The sequence below is a fragment of the Leptidea sinapis genome, chromosome 14 (genome assembly GCF_905404315.1).
Source record: "Leptidea sinapis chromosome 14, ilLepSina1.1, whole genome shotgun sequence".
Classification (NCBI taxonomy): Eukaryota; Metazoa; Arthropoda; class Insecta; order Lepidoptera; family Pieridae; genus Leptidea; species Leptidea sinapis.
In genome coordinates this window covers 9185212-9204934 of record NC_066278.1, presented here as the reverse complement: position 1 = coordinate 9204934, position 19723 = coordinate 9185212, and the positions used below count along the sequence as shown (strand labels likewise).

The window sequence follows — 19723 nt, the reverse complement described above, 5'->3', positions numbered from 1 at the left end:
CAGGTCCAGTTACATATGAAGTATACCATGATACTGTCTATACTGGCACACCACAGCATCAGTTCGAACCAATCGACCATGTGCAACACAGAGCTGCTCGAATTGTCAGGGATTCAGTGCACTGTGAATGGCTGTATCCCTTGGTGTTGTGTAGAGATTTCGCTTCATTGTGTTTCTTCTACCACATTTATCACAGGGAGTGTCCGAAGAACTGTTTGACCTGATTTCTGCTGCCAAATTCAACTTTCACATGACACAGTGTTTCTCTATAGTGCGGTTTTCATGGAACCTTCTTCCACATACAACCAAGCTGTTAAATAAGCTTCCTAGAGTGGTGTTTTCAGGATGATATGACATGTGTAAAAGAATGTGGGTGGTGGTGATCACTTAACATCAGGTACACCCGTTTGTCCTCCCCTTCCATAAAAAAAGAATAAAGAAAAAGACCAACTATTGACCAAAAGTTGTGGACTTCTCTTCTTCCAAAGTAAGATCTACAGTACAAGAATGGCTTTTACAATTCAGCTATGATGAAACTGAGAAAATTACTAACTCAAAATTAATATAAATTTATATATTTAATTATGAATATTTGTTTATAACTTTGCTTTATGTATTATTATTTAATTTTATACAGTTCTTATTATAAGATAGATATGCTTTAAAGTTAGATAAATATTGTTTAAGTGTCAGTCTTAGTTCTATTTCATTAATTATTAACATTAAATAAAATTACATAGCAGACGGTAATCACTGGTTGGCTCTGCACAGGGTTTCCTAGTGAGCCATCCAGAGGAATTTAATTTAAAGGTGCCTCATTGTTTCTGTTTTTGAGATTGACACTGCAAATTTATATTACACATGTAGAACAATGTATTTAATTATAATATATATAAATAATAAACAAATAAAGAAAAAAAATAAAAAAATATTGTCTGATATAGTGGATTATTACAAATTTCTGAGGTTTGTTGATGTTCTATAACATAATATTTCTGAACTGATATTGATATAGTAATATGGTAGATTTATTAGGCAAGATATTAGGTATCCATCCCTCTATCTGCTATGCTTATATAAGTTCCAAAATTTCATGTTAGGATACAACTAGCTTATCCTGTCATTGTCCTTATTATGAGAAGCAATTGGTTTCTGTTTTAAAAAAAATATTATATATAATTTTGGTTGCAGTATATGTGGGGTACTGACAAACTGACAAACACATAAAATGTGTGGTTACAAGACACGGGCTCACCCAGCTAATCTGGCAAAGTATAAGATAGCAAAGGGCAGTATAGTTGCAGGTAATCTACTTATACACACTAATATAAAACTATAACTTGATAAGAGACTGGGGCTTCTCAAAGACAAACCAAGAAATTGTGTTACCTTTTAACAACTGCTTTTAAAACAATAAAACACACTATTGGCGAAATGTTGAGGGCAATTCCTGCAGGAGACGATCTCTACCCTGTTGAACTTAAACAATTTTTAAGGTCTACTGCTTGCAAATATTTGATTTAATTGTTTGACTTTCTTCTGAGACAAGGCTAAAATGATTGTTGTTGGATGATCTGACATGATATTATATAAATATATATAATATATTTTAGATACACAACTTGGCATACATTTAAGTTGTCCCTTTTTGATTTTGCTACAATTCTTGTGTGAATAAAAGTATATATACAAGAACATAAGTCATAAAATATAAAGATATGGTGTGAAATACTACTATTTTTTTTTAACTGATATTATTAAGTTTAGGAAGTACACAAATTCATTGTAATAGTAATACTAATCAATCCCTGATTTGTGCAAGCCGAATTGCTTTTAAGTTCTGATGAATAACATATAAAAAACAATATTATTTACATTTGTGTCATGCCATGCCCAAACTGTTTTTTCCCAGATTAGTTACTATTAGGAAATAAATATAAGCAGGTTGATGTAGTAAGCATAGTAAAAACTAAGGAATAAACTTAGGTATATACCAAACTACCTACGAAAACCTCCATAAAATAATTATTCTATTTTTAAATATTTATTTTCAAATTTTATAGGTTTAAATATTATAATCTCACTTACCATTTTCTTTGAACAATTTCTTGTACTCTCCAAGATCACTTTGTTCCAACCACTCATCAACTAACAAATATTCTTCAAATGAATCCGGTATATAGTTTCTATTCAATAACATTAATAAATAAATAATTAACAAAATAAAAAGTGGTAGTGTAAGTTGTTGTTGGAGCATATTATCAAATTTGTTATTTGTTCATTGTACTAAACTATCATTATGTCTATTTGAATATAAGCACATCATAGTTCATAACTTTTTCACTAACTTAAAGCCTTGCCACAACAATAATTGCTTACAACATGTATGTAATTTAGCACATTGACTGAAATTTTTTACATCTTGCCAATTTCAAATTAAATCAGAAATGTAAATAAATAAATCACTTTCTTAATTATTGACATTGGGGACAAGTATTTTGAGCAAATATATCAAATGTCAATTTGTCACATACACGGAAAATAAAATGATTTTAATCGAAATTTCATTAATTTAGACTTTACTGCAGTATCGAAAGTATAAGTTTACTACGTTTTACGTTGAGCCAATACTTTCCTTACTGCAGTAAAGTCCTTTACGTTTCAGTTTGAACCGAAAACGATAAATCAAGAAAAAAAAAAATATTACAAGAATAAGTCTGAAAATATATTTCTGTTTAACTAGGTGTGTACTGCTGTAGACAATTACGGGCAATTGGCAAATAATATTCAAGAATTGAATACCTAATATTAGAGTATATACCTAACATATATATTTTATACATAGACTTGGTAGGTATTTAATTATATTGTGCAACACGACTCAAAAAAGAGCCGATAAAGAGAACTGACAAAACTAAAACCTTACCCATACCATACCTTACACCACTTTACCTGAAAGAGTTAACAAATTTGAATTCCTAGAAACTTCAGTCAATAATGATCAACTTCGATGTAAGGTTGTCATCAAAACACAACTTAGGACTAATCCTAAGGTGTGTTTTGGTGATCTTTTTTGTTAGTGATTTGTAAAATATGTACTTCCATCTATATTAGTGAATATAATCAAAAAGAAAGAAAGAAAAAGCATTGATTGAATAAGGTCAAATGACATTTATGGATGGCAGTACTGTTATTATGGCAGGGAACATAAAGATAAAAGTAGAAATAGATCAATCGATGTATAAGTGATGATGATATCGGATGAATAATTCGTATTTAAATAGAATGTGAACAGCGGTGATCATTAAACATAAGTGATCCTCATTCTCCTCTTTCATAAAAAAAGTTGGCGTAGCATACGTCATGCCGATGTCGACAGTTTTTGCTCGAATCCGAAACCTGTGTGCTATCTCCTACACTGGTTCTTCTACATATTAATGATAATATGTTGGACACCTCCAACATACATTGCTATGCAGTCGACAGCACTGGTCATGCCGTATACATCACATCACGTCCGAGTATAAGGTATATCTGCGTTAGACGTATGGCAATCTCTTCTTCAACTATGATCGCCTGGTACCAAAACACTGTATAATGCTTCCTATCTCATGCTCTCACCGGCAGTCGTCGACTCGTCAGAGTATAGTATTGTGTGGGTTGCTAAAAGTCTCAGTTACCACGTCATAAAATTCCAAAAAGTTATCACCTGACAGTTGTCACTTGTCATTTTCATACTGTGAAATTCGCGCCAAAAATCATGTTTGTTATTGAAATTTAATTTTTTTAGCTGAAAGCTACATAAAATTTAAATCACAGTGTACCTATAGTTAGTAGATACGCGTGAATATATAAATTCTAAATAGCCCATTTGCTGTGACTCTATTGTGTATTTTTCTTATAATAATTACAAAATCTTAAAATGAGGTTTGCAGTGCCGGAAATTTCATGGCATAATCGTGATCCAGTACTTAGTGTAGATTTTCAACCTCGACGTGATAAAAAAGAACCTTTGCGTCTTGCAACCGGAGGGACCGATACTCATGTTGTGGTAATTAACATCACATTTTAAGTTATTCAAATTTACACTATTTCACATAGTATGTATGACAATGTAACTCAAAATCAAAGAATATTTTTACTCCAACGCTCAATTTTACCTGCTTCGTTTCCATTCATTTTCAAAAATTAATCAGCAACTACATAGTACCACCTAGACCGTCGATAGATGGTATAAAATTTTTCACTTTGCAGTACTGTACTTTCCAGTCTTGGTCTTTCTTGATTATTGTTAATCTCTTACTGGAATTTTCCAGATATGGTATTTGTCAATTTCTGGTTCTGGATCAGTGAATTTAGAAGTTGCATCAGATTTAACAAGGCATCAGAAAGCAGTAAATGTTGTGAGGTGGTCACCTAATGGACAGTTATTAGCATCTGGTGATGATGAATCAATTATATTTGTTTGGAAGCAAAAGACAGAAGACCAACAAACACCTGTTGAAGGAGAAGAACAGTATAAGGAATCATGGGTTATACATAAGGTAGCAGCTCTGATATAGTATAACTTAAATAACTCTTATTTAAAAACTTAAAGAACAAAACAGACAAGTCCAATCATAATCATTTCAATAACAGTAACTAGACCTTTGTACTCTTATTCTCACTTGGCTAAAATGTTTGTGCTATTATTCAACAAGCTTACCAATAAAGTGGGGCTTAAATATAGTACAAATTCAAATAAATTGTTTGATACAACAATCAGTTATAAAAGAACTGATTATTTCTATTTTTTGTAGACTCTGCGAGGCCACATGGAAGATGTTCTTGATTTAAGCTGGAGCATGGATTCACTGCACCTGGCTTCAGGTTCCGTAGACAATAAGCTGATTATATGGGATGTGGGCAGAGGCAAATACACAAATATCAATACAGATCATAAGGGCTTTGTGCAGGGTGTCTCTTGGGATCCTAAGGGGCAATTTATTGCTACAACCAGCACAGATCGGTAATACACTTTATATTAACTTATTTATATCTATTACACTCAATCAAACGCAAAAATGATTGATCAGATGATAGGATCAGTGTTTTAGATTATATAAAACAGTTTTAATTATTAACTGACATCAATGGATTAAAAAATTTGAAGAAATCTTTAGGGAGAGCAGAAAGTGTAAATGTCACCACATGCCATTTTGTCAACAACACAATTTGTTAGAATTCTCAGCCTTTGAAGAGAGTTTCCTTAGTGAAACTACGAATAAAGAAAAAATATTTTAATAATTAGCTTTTTTAAATTGAGTAAAAGCCTGTAGGTCAGATATACTCAATGAATGCTTAGTGCCTTGCGAGTTCGGTACAACAATAGTTCCAGATAGATGTTAGGGCCACTCTGCTTTTGCAGTGCATGTTCATGTGCCTGTTTTATTATAATTATATTATAACAATCTATTAAGGATGTTGTACTAACAATTCTGGAATTATTTTTCTGAAATATATTTATATTATAGGGTATTCCGGACCATAGATGTAGCATCTAAGAAGGTAAATTCAAGAAGTAGTAAAGCTGTTCTGCCGTTCCCTAAAGACCACCCCCTGTATGATGTGAAAGTGAGACTCTACCATGATGACACTTTGCAGACATATTACAGAAGGCCACACTTCAGTCCAGATGGGTTACTTATTGCAGGTATTCATGTTTATAATATTTGCATGATTCATTAAATGTGTTATGGTTGTATCCATGAATGTGTATATTTAGTGAGCAGTACCTGGTTATTGTGATTTTCTTGTATTCCATAAAAAACCAAGTATAAAAGGCATGTGTGTGTTACTGGCCTGATAAATTGATGGTGAGTAATCACTGACACTGCCACTCTTACAAACATCAGAGGAATCACAGGAGGATTTCCAGCATCTTAGGTATGCACTTTTTGGAAGGTACCCAAGCTATATTGCCCTGGAAACACCACACAAGAATGGTCATTCCATAGTTAGATTGTATGTAGAATAGAAGTCATTGAAACATCACTGTGGACGAACCGTAACATCCAGATGGTGAGGATGATATTTAAATCATTTTTAATTAAGTATTCGGTGAGATGTAAGAAATCAAGTCCAACAGCTTTTTAGGGTTCCATACCACAAAAGAAAAAAATAGAACCCTTACATGGATAAATTGTCTGTTAAGACTTTTTACCTTGGGAATGTGTGATCAAAATTTATAGGGTTCCGTTGACCTAGCTACTGTATCATTTCAGAAGTATTAGTGTCTTATACTATGAGTATAGGTAAAAACCTGAGAACTTTAAATCATTTAATTTGTATGGTTACCTAGGTGGGGGAGTTCAACTGGCATCAGTCTGGTTTTCTTAAACACCTCACATGATAAATGTAGCAGAAGACACATTTAAGTGATGTTTGATGAGACATTCAGTACTGGATTTCTGTCAATTGAGCAGCTCTCCATTTCACATGGTTATATGGCTTAAGCTGATACTAGGTTAGTGTAGTACACAATAATGTGCATTATAATTGTAGTAAAATATTTGAATTAAATTACGATTTAAAAGGCAAAAAATTACATTTTTTCTTGCCACACCAGCCTAATTGAGTAAGGCTATACAGAGGCAAAGAATATGTTATAGTACAAGAACAGAAGTCTCACTCTGTAAAATCATATAACGAAATAGGGCTCTTGCGGCCAAACTATAAGGTGTAATTCAGATTGCACTGCGCTATTAACCTACAATATTATTCACCTAAAAGTTTCCTCTCTCTATATCGTGTGACTCTTACCTCTTCTGACGACATTAGTGTTGTCTTCTTTAATAAAAATTGTACCTACCTAGTATATCATGTATAGTAGGTCATCTTATAAAAATAGCTCAGTTTTTTCTATAATATAAATAGGTATGTAATCATAATTTGAAATCAAGATTCTTTCATGGTCAAACCTACATTAGTTGCAGAGCAGATAGTAATGTATGCTTTTGAAGGACTGAGGTAGTCGCAAACCACAATCCGGTTCAAATACTACAAGGACACAACATAGTCTAACCTACTTAGTATAGGAAATAAATAGGTTTGTATGGTAATTTCATAATAATAATAATAATCATTTTAAATTAGATAAATATAAATATATTTGCCCTGTACTTTCCCCGGGGCGTAAAAAGAATAGGGGAGTCCCAGGCCCATGGGTGTCGTAAGAGGCGACTAAGGGCTTTTTAGAAGTGGGAGAGTCACGCTGCCGTCTTATGACATCAGCACAATCGGGCCAGACTCGTCCGGGTTAATTACCACACTCGCACAGAATACCGGCGTGAAGTAGCGGCCTAGTGCCGCTATGTTGTGCTCATGCCGGGGTATGTGTGTACGTTAGGGAGGATATCTGCTGTCGCCGTCTCGGCAATTTTGAGGGTAGGGACCTGTCTACTCTCTGGCTCCGCGTAGATTTAGAGGACCGCGTCCGTATCTATGCGTGTGTCTACACGTCCCATAGTGGTAACGCAGAAACCGATCATCTCATGGGCTGCATTCAAGCGGCAATTGACGACGTGCTTGCACAGATCCCCTCCGCTGAAATCGTAGTAATCGTAGATCACGTACCACAGACTACGCAGGGCGATCTGTGCATAATTTTGCATTGGCGTATGGTCTGTCCCAATTGGTTGAGTCGCCAACGCGGCTCCCGGATGTGGATAGCCACATGCCGTCCTTATTAGATCTTCTGCTGACTACACATCCCGATGGTTACCAGGTCTTTGTCGACGCCCCTCTCGGAACGTCCGACCATTGCCTGGTCAGGAGTGTAGTGCCTATCCGACGCCAACGTCGCAGACCACCAGCGACCCGCCGCGTTTGGCACTACAAGTCAGCAGATTGGGATAGGATGCGTTCCTTTTTTGCATCCTACCCTTGGGGCAAGGTTTGTTTCCCTTCGGATGATCCTAGTGCCTGCGCCGTTGCAGTAGCCGATGTGGTGCTGCAGGGCATGGATATTTTTATACCAAGTTCTGTAGTACCGATCGGTGGTAGATCACAGCCCTGGTTCGATGCGTCAGTTAAAGCAGCATCTGACTGCAAAAAACAGGCGTATCGAACTTGGATTGCGGCGCTGGGCACAAAGGATCCGAACTGCAAAGTTCTTAAGAGGAAATATAACCGTGCCTCCAGATTTTTTAAGCGGCAAATCGCCCGTGCGAAGTCTAAGCACGTCGTCAAAATCGGCGAGCAGCTTTCCAGTTACCCGACCGGAACACGCAAGTTCTGGTCGTTATCGAAAGCTGCTCTTGGTAACTTCAACCAGCCGTCCATGCCGCCGTTGCACATGAGGAATGACACCCTGGCCCATACGGCAAAAGAGAAAGCCGAGCTCCTGTGCGCTCTTTTCGCCTCCAAGTCGACACTTGACGACAACGGAAAAACACCGCCGACCATCCCGCGGTGTCAGAGCTCTATGCCTGAAGTACAGTTCAGACAGAAAACTGTTAGGCGAGCTCTGTTTTCGTTGGATGTCAGGAAGTCGAGCGGGCCGGATGGCATTTCTCCAATTGTGCTTAGAACGTGTGCCCCTGAGTTGACGCCGGTGCTAACGCGTTTATTCCGGCACTCTTATTCGAAAGGCGTAGACCCTGACTCATGGAAGTCAGCCCTTGTCCATCCGATCCAAAAAAAGGAGACAGTTCGGATCCGGCGAACTACAGGCCTATTGCTATCACCTCCCTGCTCTCTAAAATCACGGAGAGCATAATTAGCCGCCAGCTTTTAGTATACCTAGAGGGTCACCAGTTGATCAACGACCGACAGTACGGCTTTCACCATGGACGGTCGGCAGGTGATCTTCTGGTATACCTAACACATAGATGGGCGGCGGCTATTGAAAGCAAGGGGGAAGGCCTGGCAGTTAGCCTGGATATAGCGAAGGCCTTTGATCGTGTATGGCACAAGGCGCTCCTCTCCAAACTTCCATCATTTGGGCTTCCCGAGAGCTTGTGCAAGTGGACCTCCAGCTTCCTCACTGGGCGTACGGGCGGGCATACAGGTCGTTGTCGACAGATATTGCTCGAACCCGAAGCCCGTGAATGCTGGAGTGCCCCAAGGCTGTGTGCTATCTCCTACGCTGTTTCTTCTGCATATCAATGATATGTTGAACACCTCCAACATACATTGCTATGCGGACGACAGCACTGGTGATGCCGTATACACGGGCCATGCAGGTCTCTCTCGGGAAATCGTCGACCAGTGCCGGGAGAAACTTGTGTCTTCTATCAAGTCCTCTCTCGAGAAGGTCGCGGAATGGGGTAAATTGAACCTTGTCCAATTTAACCCCCAGAAGACTCAAGTTTGCGCGTTTACCACTAAAAAAACTCAATTTGTCGTATCACCGCTCTTCGAGAACACTTCTCTTAAAGTCGCGCCTAGTATCGGAATACTAGGTCTCGAAATCTCGAGGGATTGCCAATTCCGTGGCCATCTGGAGGGCAAAGCCAAATTGGCTTCGAAGAAGCTGGGCGTCATCAATAGAGCACGGCAATACTTCAAGCCGGCCCACATTCTAGCGCTCTACAAAGCGCAGGTCCGGCCACACATGGAGTATTGCTGTCATCTCTGGTCTGGCGCATCCCAGTATCTGCTCGATCCATTTGACCGCGTGCAACGTAGCGCAGCTCGAATTGTCGGGGACTCAGTGCTCTGTGAACGGCTGGATCTCTTGGCGTTGCGTAGAGACGTCGCATCATTGTGTGTCTTCTACCGCATTTATCACGGGGAGTGTTCCGAAGCGCTGTTTAACCTGATTCCTGCCGCCGAATTCCACCTTCGCACGACACGCCACAAGTTAGGATTTCATTCCCACTATCTGGATGTGTGGCGGTCCTCCACAGTGCGGTTTTCCAGGAGCTTTCTCCCTCGTACTACAAAGCTATGGAATGAGCTTCCTTGTGTGGTGTTTCCGGGACAATACGACATGGGTACCTTAAAAAAAAGCGCGTACACCTTCCTTAAAGGCCGGCAACGCTCTTGTGATTCCTCTGGTGTTGCAAGAGAATGTGGGCGGCGGTGATCACTTAACACCAGGTGAGCCGTACGCTCGTTTGGCCTCCTATTCAATAAAAATAAAATATAGAGAGATTGTTTCAGCGTATTTAAGATACTTAAAAAAAAACCTAATTTTGATCGCAATGACCTTTAGGAGGCTATGATATTTTTATGTTTTTCCATCTTTAAAAGACCAGTGTGTAGTAGGTGACGAACAAAGGTCGAGTGTGCGAAACTTCTCGCTCGTGAGAGCTTAATAGCTGGCCTATTCTGTAGAGGCCGCCGCGCATTCTTACGATTTCTATATCCACACGGGGAGTGAGACAGGCCTGACAGAGGTCACAATTTATAAGTTCTTGTATCAACTGTAAACTTTTATATATGAGTTGAATAATTTTTATTATTAAAGGTTCATTCATATTGTTGAGTTACCATTAAAATTGTCTTCCACAGTACCAGCTGGCAGGATTGAACCAGAACAAGGGAAGCTGGACACAAAACCAATCAATGCTGTCTACATCTACACGAGATATTCTCTCAAAGTGTGAGTGTTTTAATAGTTGTATTAGATCATAAATAGGGGAAAAAATAAGGGACGAGACAAGCAAGGCCTTCAGCTGATGGTAATTGATACGTCCTGCCCATTACAATGCAGTGCCGCTCTGGATTCATGTAGAACCCAAAAATTCTGAGCGGCACTACAATTGCGCTCGTCACCTTGAGACATAAGATGTTAAGTCTCATTTGCCCAGTAATTTCTCTAGCTACGGCGCCCTTCAGAACGAAACACAATAATGCTTTCACATTACCGCTTCGCGGCAGAAATAGGCGCCGTTGTGGTACCCATAATCTAGCTGGCATACTGTGCAAAGGAGCCTCCCACTGGTAGTCCACCTTTTTTCTTGGGGCTCAATTTCATAGATGTTTTTCTTTCTGTATTCAGCAGACAATTATACACCATTGTAAATGTGCCATCTATTTAGTTTTTATTTTAAACTCTTGCATCTACTGGGGAGAAATATAAAATGTCATCATATTTACCTTGAGTCGTAGCATGTATGTGGCCCTTTGTTTATTAATTAAATGTTCAAACCATACTATATACTCTACACTTAGTTCTAGAAAATCAGAAAAGATTTACACAAACATTTTTAGCAAAATTTATGGATGATTAACTGCTAAAATGCTTAAACATATCAAGATTTGCGGATTATTTGGTATGCAAACAGTTGACTCACGGCCGTTCCCCATATTCAGTCTATCTTCAGTTGTGGCCTACTTGAGATAAAAATCGTAACTATCGTTGAAGTTTCTGTCCCAATAATCTTATCGACGGTAACTCACCTTATCCGCACACGCTGTCTGTCAATGGGAGGACGTATAGCTTACTAGCGATAGAAGTTTGTATGGAAATTGCAATTCACGCGTCCCAATATAAGGAGATAAGAATGACTTATCGGGTATATTGGGACAGCTTCAGATTATTGACAGTAGAAGGTTGTAATATATCTCTATCTGTAGATATTGGGAACGGTAAGTTGAGTTACGACAACTGTTCGCATATCGCTCTTGTGCTTGGCCGTAACCCGAGAGAGAGAGAGAGGTGTTATGCATCCGCCATATAACCCTGACTTTCTTCAGGATTCATTAGGCAGTATCAGGTTAACATAAAACGAGGAATGCCAATCATCATCATGTCACTGGATCGAACGAGCAAGAAGTCATCGAACAAAATGGCACATGTTTATGTACTATAAGTAAATGAAAATAAACTTCGAAACGAGACATTTGTATATAAAACATTTTATTCATAATTAAGTAATATTATGAATTTTAATTTTGCATGTTATATATTTACAGTTACTTTGGTGCCGATAATTTGCTACAACTGCAATAATAATAATAATTGGATATCCGTCTCATCCATGGTCACACAACTAATTTAAAAAAAATCGCTGTCGGTTCAGTTGAAGTTCCTTAGTTTCGAAATTCTGTTCCAAATACTTATTTAAATTAAGGAAACAATATAGTCTTACATATATTATTTAAATTAATAAAATTGGAGGATCTCTTAAGCTGCTGATAATTGGCGGCTATGTGTTTTCCTACCTTACAAAACAGCACAATGTAGACTTTGCTATTAATTAAGAGGATAGGAATCTGGATTTAACACCCTTAGGGCTATATTTCACCGGGACACCACGGTGGCGCAACCAGTCGCGACACCGTATTGTCCGTAAGCTAAGCAAACTTAAAGACACCAGAGTCACCAAGGGTATCAAGATGTACGATCGAAGAGATATCACTACTGCTGTATGTAAGTAGAAAGAGAAAGTTTAAAAGAAAAAAAGAAACATTAGTGGGTTCATTCTTATTAAGCCTTATCGCTGCATTTTTAAATCTCTATCGGAATTATCTCAAATTTATGGTCTACTTTTAATTTCGATAAAAAACCTTCGAAATTATCTATCGTATGCAATAAAAAAAATAAAACACAACAGTACACACATGTTGCATGCAATGAGGTGAAAGCGTCACTGGCGTCCGAGTGAATGAGACACCATACAGCTCTATAGTAATTAGTGGTGGCGCGACCAGTAACATTCTGTGCTCGCGTCTGAGCTGGTCGCGCCATCAAATAGGTTGCACAACTATACCTGGACACCTGGAGAGTAACTCTCTATAGTTATACCGAGTGTAAAAAAAACTTCGAAAGTACGTTACGTAATCAGTAAAATGACATCAGTGACTTTTTAAAAATCAAACGAGAAGTATCCAAAATTTAGATATTAAACACTCCCATACATTGTGTCATTTTCCTGATTAGGTAACGTACTTTCGATATTAGTTTAAACTTCTTTGATATTTGTAGCAGTTACGAAATACTCACTTGTTCACACTTGACTATTACACCCTGTATATATTTTGTTGGTTGTTGTAGCGGCGACTGGTTGCGCCACCGTGGTGTGTCGGTGAAATGTAACCCTTAGGCTGGTTTTCCACCAGAGAATTGCGAGGGTGCGTAGCGAGGGATGTATTTGTAATGAACCAATACTATCGCTTCATTTACCTCGCCTCGGTCAGCACAGTTCTGGTAGAAACAAAACAAGCGAGACATACTGTACCAGCCAGCATACTACATCGCACCCCCGTCGACACATTACATAGCTCCGCTACACATCGTCGCATGACACATTTCCCTCGCACATCTCTGGTGGACGCAGCCTTATAGTTGTGTATCATCGCAGGCCGGTGTGTGTGGTGCCGTGCGGGTCGCCCGCGCTGGCCGTGCGCTGGTCCCGGCGCCTGGCGGTGTGCGCGGCCGGCCCCGCGCCCGCCCTGCCCCTCCCCCCTGCCCCGGCCCCGCCCCGCGCGCGACACCTGCTGGCCGTGGCGACGGCGCGAGCGCTGCTGCTGTACGACACGCAGCACACGACGCCTCTCGCGGTGCTCTCCGACCTGCACTACACCAGGTGACTGCCCTCACTCTATGTACCGTGGTCCGTGCGGCCCGGCCCGCCCCGCGCGCGACACCTGCTGGCCGTGGCGACGGCGCGAGCGCTGCTGCTGTACGACACGCAGCACACGACGCCTCTCGCGGTGCTCTCCGACCTGCACTACACCAGGTGACTGCCCTCACTCTATGTACCGTGGTCCGTGCGGCCCGGCCCGCCCCGCGCGCGACACCTGCTGGCCGTGGCGACGGCGCGAGCGCTGCTGCTGTACGACACGCAGCACACGACGCCTCTCGCGGTGCTCTCCGACCTGCACTACACCAGGTGACTGCCCTCACTCTATGTACCGTGGTCCGTGCGGCCCGGCCCGCCCCGCGCGCGACACCTGCTGGCCGTGGCGACGGCGCGAGCGCTGCTGCTGTACGACACGCAGCACACGACGCCTCTCGCGGTGCTCTCCGACCTGCACTACACCAGGTGACTGCCCTCACTCTATGTACCGTGGTCCGTGCGGCCCGGCCCGCCCCGCGCGCGACACCTGCTGGCCGTGGCGACGGCGCGAGCGCTGCTGCTGTACGACACGCAGCACACGACGCCTCTCGCGGTGCTCTCCGACCTGCACTACACCAGGTGACTGCCCTCACTCTATGTACCGTGGTCCGTGCGGCCCGGCCCGCCCCCGGCCCCGCCCCGCGCGCGACACCTGCTGGCCGTGGCGACGGCGCGAGCGCTGCTGCTGTGCGACACGCAGCACACGACGCCTCTCGCGGTGCTCTCCGACCTGCACTACACCAGGTGACTGCCCTCACTCTATGTACCGTGGTCCGTGCGGCCCGGCCCGCCCCGCACGCGACACCTGCTGGCCGTGGCGACGGCGCGAGCGCTGCTGCTGTACGACACGCAGCACACGACGCCTCTCGCGGTGCTCTCCGACCTGCACTACACCAGGTGACTGCCCTCACTCTATGTACCGTGGTCCGTGCGGCCCGGCCCGCCCCGCGCGCGACACCTGCTGGCCGTGGCGACGGCGCGAGCGCTGCTGCTGTACGACACGCAGCACACGACGCCTCTCGCGGTGCTCTCCGACCTGCACTACACCAGGTGACTGCCCTCACTCTATGTACCGTGGTCCGTGCGGCCCGGCCCGCCCCGCGCGCGACACCTGCTGGCCGTGGCGACGGCGCGAGCGCTGCTGCTGTACGACACGCAGCACACGACGCCTCTCGCGGTGCTCTCCGACCTGCACTACACCAGGTGACTGCCCTCACTCTATGTACCGTGGTCCGTGCGGCCCGGCCCGCCCCGCGCGCGACACCTGCTGGCCGTGGCGACGGCGCGAGCGCTGCTGCTGTACGACACGCAGCACACGACGCCTCTCGCGGTGCTCTCCGACCTGCACTACACCAGGTGACTGCCCTCACTCTATGTACCGTGGTCCGTGCGGCCCGGCCCGCCCCGCGCGCGACACCTGCTGGCCGTGGCGACGGCGCGAGCGCTGCTGCTGTACGACACGCAGCACACGACGCCTCTCGCGGTGCTCTCCGACCTGCACTACACCAGGTGACTGCCCTCACTCTATGTACCGTGGTCCGTGCGGCCCGGCCCGCCCCGCGCGCGACACCTGCTGGCCGTGGCGACGGCGCGAGCGCTGCTGCTGTACGACACGCAGCACACGACGCCTCTCGCGGTGCTCTCCGACCTGCACTACACCAGGTGACTGCCCTCACTCTATGTACCGTGGTCCGTGCGGCCCGGCCCGCCCCCGGCCCCGCCCCGCGCGCGACACCTGCTGGCCGTGGCGACGGCGCGAGCGCTGCTGCTGTACGACACGCAGCACACGACGCCTCTCGCGGTGCTCTCCGACCTGCACTACACCAGGTGACTGCCCTCACTCTATGTACCGTGGTCCGTGCGGCCCGGCCCGCCCCGCGCGCGACACCTGCTGGCCGTGGCGACGGCGCGAGCGCTGCTGCTGTACGACACGCAGCACACGACGCCTCTCGCGGTGCTCTCCGACCTGCACTACACCAGGTGACTGCCCTCACTCTATGTACCGTGGTCCGTGCGGCCCGGCCCGCCCCGCGCGCGACACCTGCTGGCCGTGGCGACGGCGCGAGCGCTGCTGCTGTACGACACGCAGCACACGACGCCTCTCGCGGTGCTCTCCGACCTGCACTACACCAGGTGACTGCCCTCACTCTATGTACCGTGGTCCGTGCGGCCCGGCCCGCCCCCGGCCCCGCCCCGCGCGCGACACCTGCTGGCCGTGGCGACGGCGCGAGCGCTGCTGCTGTACGACACGCAGCACACGACGCCTCTCGCGGTGCTCTCCGACCTGCACTACACCAGGTGACTGCCCTCACTCTATGTACCGTGGTCCGTGCGGCCCGGCCCGCCCCGCGCGCGACACCTGCTGGCCGTGGCGACGGCGCGAGCGCTGCTGCTGTACGACACGCAGCACACGACGCCTCTCGCGGTGCTCTCCGACCTGCACTACACCAGGTGACTGCCGATCATTGAATCTAACGTGTTGCGCAAAGAGGCGAGAAATCAGTGAACGCATTTAAAACATAGACGCAGTCTTGTCATACTGTCTACCGTAAATTCACACAATGAAGTCACTATACAGTAAACTATCACTGTATAATTAAAAGAGAGTTATTGATGTTGAATCTAGGCCGATATTAGGTTATGCCTTGTCAATTATTTTGTCATGCACACAACGTGATTGGTTCTCTGCATGACATGATTATGGTAACTGGTTCAAGTGCTTGACATATTGTCAATGTTTTTCAGATACGCGGACGGTTTATGCGTTATGTATTAGGGGATCAGTCATGATAAAAATGATTTTTGAACAATACATATCAGCTAGATTAGTGTATACCTTCAAAAATAGGCGTATATTTTTCTAAAAGGCCGGCAACGCTTCTGTGATTCCTCTATTGCTACAGGAGAATATTGCCGGCTATGGTTTCATTTAATAATTTTTTGTATTTTATTTTTTATTTTTAAATAATTGTCACCAGAATATTTATTAAAAATCACAAAAATAATGCACACAAAACATACAAAAAATTGGAATGGTTAAAATGAAAAAAAGCATCGTGAATTTCTTTTTCGATAAATAGAAATCTTAAATTTTTTAATTGATGTGATCACATTTGAGATGTCTTGTTAGGTATCATTAGTAATCATTTCCATGAATTCTCTCTAACTGAACAGCTGTTATCCATAATCTTGACGACTCCTTTCTTGTAGGAACCTAATTAAAAATATCGTGAAACAAGAAAGGCTTTAGCAAGTACTCATTTTTTATATAGGAAGAGTAGAATGAGTCGAAAAAAATTGAATAATGAATATTACCGAAAAACAAAAAATACAGCAGAATACCAACCCACACAAAGATAATATTAAGTTTGTTTGTAACTTAATAAAATATTTTAGGTTTAAAATAAAATATTAGTTAAACGTGCTATCACAGTATGGATAATGCCATCCCTCTTATAAAATATGTTTTATTGTATTTTCAGGAATTAGTGTACTTACACGTGAAATATGATTTCACTACCCTTGGCATGATAATCTGTATGATTCCTATACCACTTAAAGATACATGAAGGCATTTTTATTCAAAAATCCTTCTTTAGTTTGTTCTAAAAACTCTCGTATGACAGGGATTCAATCGCGCTCACTCGCCTAACCAAACTGATTCGCGTGCCGGGACGGTTTGTAATCCCAGCCCACTACGGTATAGTTTTAGTTGTGCTATTTAAAAGCGTCATAAATTCTTCCATGTTATGTTTATATGCGTTCACTGCGAGAAATACTCTGGGCAAGCCCGTTTTTACATAAAGATCTGCAATAACTATCCTTTAGTTTACAAGGTGTAAAAGGTTGCCGAAAAAAGCTCCTATTTTTTTTAATGCTTCGACTTTTACATAACTATAATGAGGAAATCTACCCATTTTTTACATAATACATCATAGGCTTTTTCTTTTATGGTCAAAGCAATATACTTACCTAAGTTTCGTCACAGTAGACAATATTATAAGCTGATTTCACGGCAACACAATTCTGCACGCAGTCGTTTCTGGTCATACGTTAAATCATGCGATTTCTTATTGACCTAAGGAAGCAGCACAGCGAAAATCATAAGATTTAATTGCGTGAATATTTTCCCAGTTTAATTCATTGCACTGTCGCCACACAATTTTTAAAACGATGCCACCATGTAGAAAGAAATGACAATCACAATGTAATCTACTCTCGAAGTGCTCCATTTCAAATACCTTAAATAGATTGAGACGGAACAAAGAGCGTTGTCTGTTTCAGCTAACATGGTAGCCAAAAAATTCGAACATTTCTTTGTTCAGTGCCAGTGTTCATTTATTGCGCATCCTTTACACGTAAATAACAATATTTTCATGAATTTCATTTCAGATTAACAGATTTGACATGGTCAGATGATGGCCTAGTGTTGGTCACATCAAGTACAGATGGATTCTGTTCCGTTGTGATGTTCACTGAGGGGGAACTGGGAGAGCCTCTATCTAATGATGTCTGCGAAGCATCAGCATCTTCTACAGGTAGTAATGGAATTTTAACCAAAAGTTTATATAAACGTGGTTATAATACCAAACTTCGTTATATTTATTGTTAAAATTAACTCCTTTTAAGTTCGAAATAGCTTCCAATTCCCAGTTGCTAAAATTCGTTGAATATTTAGAATTATTGATTAATGATATATTAAGGGTTACTGTGGAATACAAATACTTCCGCCCTACACTAGAAGAATAACAAAAGTTATTTGAAGACTTTTAAATAGTTACCATTTTAATTTTCAATTCTAGAAATGATGGCAGTAGATGAACCTGAACTGGAAACAAAACCGACTGAAGGCAAAAGTCCAAAAGTAAAAACTAACAACAAATTAGATTCATTCATCAAATTCAAAGCACCCTCAGACAAATCACCGAAGAAGCAAATGATTGAAAAACAACAAAAGACACCAGTGAAAGTTGACTTATTGGTTGAGACAGCAATGCCATCTTGGTCTGATAACTCTAATTCCGACATCATAAAGACGAATATGAATAATGAAGTTACCGTTATTGAAGACAGTGAAGATATCAAACTGGTATATGAAGAGACAGAAGACAATCTTCAATCCCCAAAATGTAAGGAGGAGGAAAAGACGAAAGAAAATGTAGGAGATACTGAACCAACACAAACAGATGAATTGCGGACAAAAGAAAATATTTCTGGCAGCAAGAGTAGTGAGGTTAACAACAGTAAAACAGAACCAGCAAAGAAGTCTCCTCCAGTATTCCAGAGAGCTCCTCGAAGAGTTAGCTTTGTTACACTGTCCAGCCCGAAGAATAAGAAAAAGTGTTGAAGTTTGATATGTGCATTGAAATGTTATAAGCTGCTATTGTAAATACCCAAATCGTAGTAGGCACCCGTAGTACACGGCCGGTACAATTGTTAACAGTGCCACATCAGAATTTATTATTTAAAATTTCTACCTTAGATCATTTATTAGGACAGCTGTGAAAACGTCGAAAAAAATTGAGTTTAGAGTTAGCGTCTATTTTGAGACATTTACGCACACTAACACAAAGTGTAATACAAATCGCGAGTGTAAGACGTAGATTGTCACGCACACTAGTATTAAACCTGGCCTGTTATCATAGGTTGTCTAACAGCAAGAGACTCTATCTAGACGTATTAATTATCTAAGATTTCTGCCACCCAGAAAAAAATAAACACGTTTATAATCGACTGAAACCATTTAAGATTGTTATATATAAATTCTGTTTATATATCAGGGATATTGCGGATGCAAATGTTTTGACATGCGGATTGTTTTTACAGATATTTCAATTTTAAGTCCATAAATAAATGAAAATTTGTTTTAATTTTTTTTATGTTTTTATTGAATATCACAAACGAAACTAAAACAATTTTTGATCATATTTAATTATTATAGCCTATAGGCTATAATAATTAAAGTTATTTTTAAATAAAGTTATTTTTTAAGTTTTATAAAACTTAAAAAATAACCTATACTTAAAAACTTATACTAATCAAATTGTGAGAACAATTTTTGGTCGTTCTTGTCTCAGCGCCGATTTTAAACTTTGAAAATTTGTATAAAAAACAAATTTTATTCATAATATTTTTATTGAAGTAAATTAAAGTGTATTAGTGCGGATTTTATG

General features: G+C 41.9%; 2 protein-coding genes across 4 annotated transcripts in view; one reads left to right on the top strand and one right to left on the bottom strand.

Moving 5' to 3' along the window:
* Nucleotides 1-2429, bottom strand: part of LOC126968138 (apoptosis-resistant E3 ubiquitin protein ligase 1) — a 52252-nt gene extending 49823 nt beyond the window's left edge. For all 3 annotated transcript variants that reach the window (XM_050813009.1, XM_050813011.1, XM_050813012.1), the window contains exon 1: nucleotides 2089-2429. In XM_050813009.1, the coding sequence (XP_050668966.1) occupies nucleotides 2089-2257 (169 nt within the window). In that variant the 5' untranslated portion in view covers nucleotides 2258-2429. The remainder of the gene's footprint in view (nucleotides 1-2088) is intronic.
* A 1329-nt stretch (nucleotides 2430-3758) lies between these two features.
* LOC126968137 (chromatin assembly factor 1 subunit B) lies at nucleotides 3759-19424 on the top strand. The gene is made up of 8 exons (XM_050813008.1): nucleotides 3759-4051; nucleotides 4317-4544; nucleotides 4800-5008; nucleotides 5514-5692; nucleotides 10498-10588; nucleotides 13293-13517; nucleotides 17943-18088; nucleotides 18353-19424. The coding sequence occupies exons 1-8, from the start codon at nucleotides 3923-3925 to the stop codon at nucleotides 18895-18897; spliced, it is 1752 nt and encodes a 583-aa protein (XP_050668965.1). The 5' UTR covers nucleotides 3759-3922; the 3' UTR covers nucleotides 18898-19424.
* Nucleotides 19425-19723: the final 299 nt, after the last annotated feature.